Below are 6000 nucleotides of genomic sequence, written 5' to 3' on the forward strand. Positions count from 1 at the left end.
AAAAGACTTGCGGTATCTTAAAAGTATTCAGCAAAAACTGCGAACACTTATTTTAATAAAGCTGCAAGAATTTCCCACAACTTTTTTACTTTGTCATTTACTTTGTTATGGGGTATTGTGAATAGATTTTGGAGGTGAAAATGATTTTGTATCCATTTTGGAATAAGCTGATAACATGACAAACGCGAAGTGCTTTGAATATTTTGCAGGTGCACAATTTACAGTGTAAATTGGAAGATAATCCTCAGTTCTAACTTGATTCTACAGGTTCTGAACACTACAAAGTTAAAACACATCATTGCACAGCAGTTGTTTGTGCTATTGCTGAATAAAAGTCAGTTTTTACAAATGGGTTAATATTATTGCCCCTAGTGCATTTATTGTTTTTGCTGAAATTGATGTTCTTGAAACTTTATAAATCTAATATTAATAAATTTAATAATCTGTTAAATTTTGACAAAAACTTTTTAAAAATGTTCTGAAAGTGTCCATGTATAGTATTTTATTCACCAGAACAGGATAACATAACAACTTTTTTTAAACACACATAAAGGGCTATCCAGGTGAGGGCACAGCATATACCAACCACAACAGTCCAGTAGGAACAGTAACCTTATTATATACATGAACAATACTGTCAAACAGAGCATCTAAAGTTGTTTTTTTTTTTTTTTTTTTAAAGATACTGTTAATATTACACCTACTGTTCTAAAGCACAATATTTCAACAATGGTCCAGCTAACAGACCAGATTTTGGGTTAGATCACCAGCTCACTGCCCTCATCATTTCTGCTGATGCTGTGGGAGTCAGCTGGTTCTGGCAGCAAGTCAATAAAATGACGCTAATTTGTGGCTGAACCTAAGTCATTATGGTCTTGTGTGGCAGGCCAAACATTTAGCACATAAAAGTCGCATAATAAAGTGTTGGGAAAAACGGTACAATATCAGTTTCCATTCAAATTTTTGAAGCAAAAGTTTTTACAAATTACTATGACACAAAATAAAGGAACAGCATCCCATTGTGGCTATACTACTCAAATGAAAGGAATAAGTGGTGGATATAGTTTTAGAAGGATCTTGGAAAAGTAAGTATAACTTTGCTGTTTCTAATATTCTAATTTTGTTCTATATAAACTTAATCTAAAGCTGAATATTTATATCCAATCTGCCCAAGGTCAGCAGATATATTTAAATATTATATATAATTACTATTATTTTTAATATAATAATTTATGTAAGACCTGTATTACATTTTTGAAGTTCTGAGTGCTTGTTCCTTATTACCAGTGATCTACAGCAGGCGTGACTATAAATCTTCATCTCTAACAGTCAAGGGACGACTCTGGCCAGGGTCATAATAAGCTATCCTTTGCTTCACCTTCCTTTCATGGACTTGATTCTGTTTATTCTCCCCATTCACAGATTTAGTGAATCTATTACCCAGCTCACATAAACGCAAAGGCGCCTGGCTGGCTGACACTTCACCTCTGCAGCGGAAACTTGTCCTAGAGTCAGGCTCTGTGCTGTTATATCTTTTGAAAGGTACCGTTGAGAACCGCCTCTAAGTGTAAATCACGTTTTGACACTGTGCTCCATTAAAGGTTTTCTAAAGCTTGAGTCAAAAACAGATATTTTAAAGTGTAAAACAGAATTGTAAAAATACAGTATTGCTCTTAGTGGGTAAGGCTCTTAAGACATGGGTGAAAACTGTGAGTATTAATAACTTTTACACATCTGTTCATTTCATTCTCTCTTTCTCTCATCAAAATGCAGTTTTTGTTTTAATCTCATCTTGGTTGTTTTTTAGGTGTATTTTTAACCAAGCATGGCTTGGAATAGCTCTCATCCTAAAATGGAAACTTGGGATCCACAGAACGGGAACTTTGCTCCATTAGTGTCACCTCCAGAGGGAATAGGTGACTCGTGTAACCTCAATAAACCAAAAGAAGAGAGAAAGAAGGGGATTGGGTGAAAGAAGGCACTGGAAACGTGAACCAAAGAACATAAATACAAACTTGTGCCAACACTTGTCATTGTTGCTCCTGGAGTGACGAAAAGCACATGGCCTTTGCTTACATGTTCCTATTATAAAGCAATAACTTCCAAGCTGGGCAAGCTCAATCTAAATCTAGCTGAAGAGCAGGGCCATTAATCAAACTGTTACACCCGAAAGGATCTGCACCCGCTAGAGGGAGGGAGAGAGAGAAAGCAAATATATTCTTCTATAAACACATATGACTGTTGAAACCAAGCACACCATTGTTTTTCTTGTGACATTACCAATAAGTTTGATGTGTCACATGGCCCTCTTCCTATTGAAAACACAAAAGTTGTATCCAAGATGGCCGACTTCTAAATGGCCACCATGGTCACCACCCATCTTGAGGAGTTCACATATACTAATGTGCCACAAACAGGACTTAAATATCACCAACCATTCCCATTTTATTACGGTGTATCCATATAAATGGCCCACCCTGTAGAATATGTTGAGTTATCACCTTTTAAACATGTTAACAACGCCATGTTAATAAGGAGCCATTTTACATATCCAGCAAACTTGAAACAAGAACAGAAAAATACACATTTTAGGCAAATTCTTAAACCACAGAAACCAAGACAGAAATTTCTTTGTAGTTTTTCTGAGGGTTGGGAGAAAAGAAACCACTTACCACATACCAGAACTGTCAATTGCTGAATGTACGGTTACTGTAAAATTACTACACTTAACAAACTTATCAGCATTGCTCTTAAGTGTTTATTGGTGAACATGACAGCAAAGGCTGTAGTCCTGGTCTAATAGAGGTGCAAAAAATAATATTATGCAGATTTTACTCGGGAAATAAAGATTCTTAGCATGCATTGTTTACTGGATACTTGCAAGATAACCAGCTTTCTCTAACTGATTGTCTCTCTCTTTGCTAACTTTGCTACCTTGTAGTTCAGAGCAACAGCAGACGAGAGCGGAAAGAGCCGCAAGATGTTTACAATCCTATAATGTTGTGCAAACCTGAGAGCAGGCAATTTTACAACAAGATGCTCCACATTTTGGATGGTGTATTATTTCATCTGTTGTAATATATATATATATATATATATATATATATATATATATATACATACATATATATATGTATGTATATAAATTAATGTTCCAAGTGGTTCTGTCACTCTCATCTTGTGGTTGTGGTATTGTGAATTAGTTAATGAAGCAAATTCAAATGAAGCTCTCAATCTTTTGAACAGCTCAGCTGGATACTAATCATCACTTTAGAGGTTGAAAATGTTTCCACTTTGCCTTGTTTGCCACGATTCTTAATATATCTCCACTGTACACAAATCTACGCTCAGCACTAACCACCCCAATGTTCTACTTTAAAAAAAACAAACCTCTAAAAGAGCATCAAAGATCTCAGCAGATAAGCATTAATGTCTTGTGTAGTAAAACCAAAGCAAAAAGGCCTCTTGAGATATTTTCACCACTAAGTAGGCCAAATTGCAGAACGAGGAGCAGGAGCAGAGGAGGGAAGACAGAGGCCTTATATAGTCAGAACAAACTCATGCTTGACTTTAAGAACTCAGCACACTTGTGTTGTTAACCTCAGTGATAAGTTATCAGAACTAATGAGTTATTTTAGTGGCTAAGAGGGGAAAATGTGGAAAAAAATAAGATGTCTGGTGTTTATGTGTGTTAAGTTATAGAAGATAGAAAGAATGTGACCTTGAAATGGTGAAAAAAAAACCAAAAGCAGAGGGGACAGAGACAGGGGACAGATGGAGAATACAAAAATAAAACCAACCGGTAAGCCAGTCAAATTCTCCACTTCCCTTCAGACTCTCCATTTCCAATCATAGTAGTCCACTCTTTAAAGAAGGGAAAGGGGGTCAAAGGTGAGGATTTCCTGGCTGTCTTTCAAGCTTGGTCCCCTAGTCCCTGGACTCAGTTCAGATTCATCCCAGAAGTCCCACGACCTTGTTGGAAGTGGTGCCGTACGACGCAGGACTGTGGGATTTGCACAGACCTTTTTTTTTTCTTCAAGGGACAGCATGTGTTTGTTAATGTTAGCTTCTGTGGGCGGCTACGGTAAGACATGAAAAATCATCCAAGAGGAGGGGCTGTCAAAGTGTGAGAGCTGACAGACTCAGCCTGGCACTCTACTAAAGCCACACTACTAGAGGACAAACAGTTGGAACAAGAAAGAAAGAAAGAAAGAAAGAAAGAAAGAAAGAAAAACTTACTGACAGTACTTAAAATTCCCCTTTGCAGCTGTGAGGCAGCAGTTTTGTGTTTTTTAATAAATGCCAAAACCACTTTTCTTCCAGGGTGTTGTAAAAATGTCTCAGAAAGAGTTACACTCAGATTGTTCCATGATGTAGTCAATTATAGTAACAAGTATATTCAAGTAACTGTCACACACAGCATGAGCGCTCTGTTTCACCACAGAGTGTCGCACACAAACTCTTCCACTTCCTTACAAGAGGCACTCCTTCCTTCATCACTCTCTTCAACACACAAAACAGTGAACTCTCCCATGGTTAAATGTGGCTGCGGTCTGTCTAAATGGGCAACCCCCATCCTCACTCATGCATTGTACTTACCCCATGGCAGTGGAAAGATGTCTTTGTGGCTCCACTTAGCAACCTCAGTCTCAAACTCTTATGCACATGCACTGATGGAGCCTACCAGGGGGTTTCCTTTGCTGGTTTCTCCCACTGTTTTTATCTTCACCCTCCTTTCTCTGGCTTCAGCTGTATCCTATTTTGGAATTAGGGAAGAGAGAAAAAAAAAGAATAATAAAATTGTCAGAAAGCAAGTAAGGGAAGTAGAAATAGGATCAAAATATTTTCTCACAGTGTCCCAAGCCAGGGACCTTACTGTGACACCAGTATCCCTTCCAAACGTCCCTCTTTTTTCTTCCCTTCTCCTCCTTCGCTCCAGCTTGAACACTGTGCAGGCCCACAAAGAGGCTGCCCTCACTTTTCCAACTTTATCCTGTGACAGGGATTCTCCAGTGACTTTGGCTCTCACTGTCCTTTGTTTTCCCAAAACTGCGGCAGCTTCAAAACGCACAAAAGTTTGAGCACTAAAAAAATAACACATTTCCTTTGTAGCATTCATGGCTTTTCTATATTCCAACTAAATCTTACAACTGTCTGGCAACAATACTACTTATATTTTATAGTTCATGGGAACTGATCAAAAGACTCAGTAACTTTTGAACGCTAAATTATCTCATATTTTAGCAAATCTCCTAATTATGCAACTTACAGTGGAATTAACTGGAAAATAAAATTAAATGCTGGTATGAAAATGTTGATAATACTCCACTACATCTTTAATTGAACCCTGGTGATCAAGGATTCTTCAATTCTTGTTGATTTGAATAAGTTTCAGTTATTGAGGGCTAAAGCCTTCTCAAAACTAAATGACTTGGAAAATAAGGCCTTAGTTATCAGCCCTTCACACCTCCCAGCGAAAATTTTGTGATCTTGGTTCTACTTCCATTAGACGACAGCAGATTATCTGTCTCCATCTAAGCCTCCTCTTCTGCCCCACCAAACCTTTACTTTTCCTCCTTCAAATCATCTTGATGCATGCTCAATCATTCAGGTAAGTAAATCCCCAAAAGTTGATTCTGTTCATCTGGACGTAGCATTTTCAGTGGGAGAAACATTTCGTCACTCATCCAAGTGACTTCTTCAGTCTCAGCTGACTGCAGCTTTCAATCTTATAAACAGTACATTTGCACAATGACTGAAACCAGCCCACTGAAGGAACAATGGGCTGGGAGGTCAGTTCCTTAAACATTAATATGCAGGTTGCTGTTTATAAGATTGGGGAAAGAACGGGAAGTCACTTGGATGAGTGACAACATGTTTCTCCCGCTGAAAATGCTACGTCCAGATCAACAGAAACTTTTGGGGGTAGTGACAAATCCTTTGTCCAGTCTACTCAATGTTCCTCCTCTGCACATGTCCAAACCATCTTAGTCTTGCCTC

The 6000-nt window shown here is 38.0% G+C and overlaps 1 protein-coding gene across 1 annotated transcript in view; it reads right to left on the minus strand.

The window, feature by feature from the left end:
- pde5ab (phosphodiesterase 5A, cGMP-specific, b) overlaps nucleotides 1-4755 on the minus strand; it is a 113156-nt gene extending 108401 nt beyond the window's left edge. Inside the window, exon 1 of the mRNA XM_084924634.1 lies at nucleotides 4600-4755. Within this exon, the coding sequence (XP_084780760.1) occupies nucleotides 4600-4604 (5 nt within the window). The 5' untranslated portion in view covers nucleotides 4605-4755. The remainder of the gene's footprint in view (nucleotides 1-4599) is intronic.
- Nucleotides 4756-6000: the final 1245 nt, after the last annotated feature.

The sequence above is a fragment of the Perissodus microlepis genome, chromosome 3 (genome assembly GCF_051167445.1).
Source record: "Perissodus microlepis isolate ML-2025 ecotype Zambia chromosome 3, ASM5116744v1, whole genome shotgun sequence".
In the NCBI taxonomy this organism is placed as follows: domain Eukaryota; kingdom Metazoa; phylum Chordata; class Actinopteri; order Cichliformes; family Cichlidae; genus Perissodus; species Perissodus microlepis.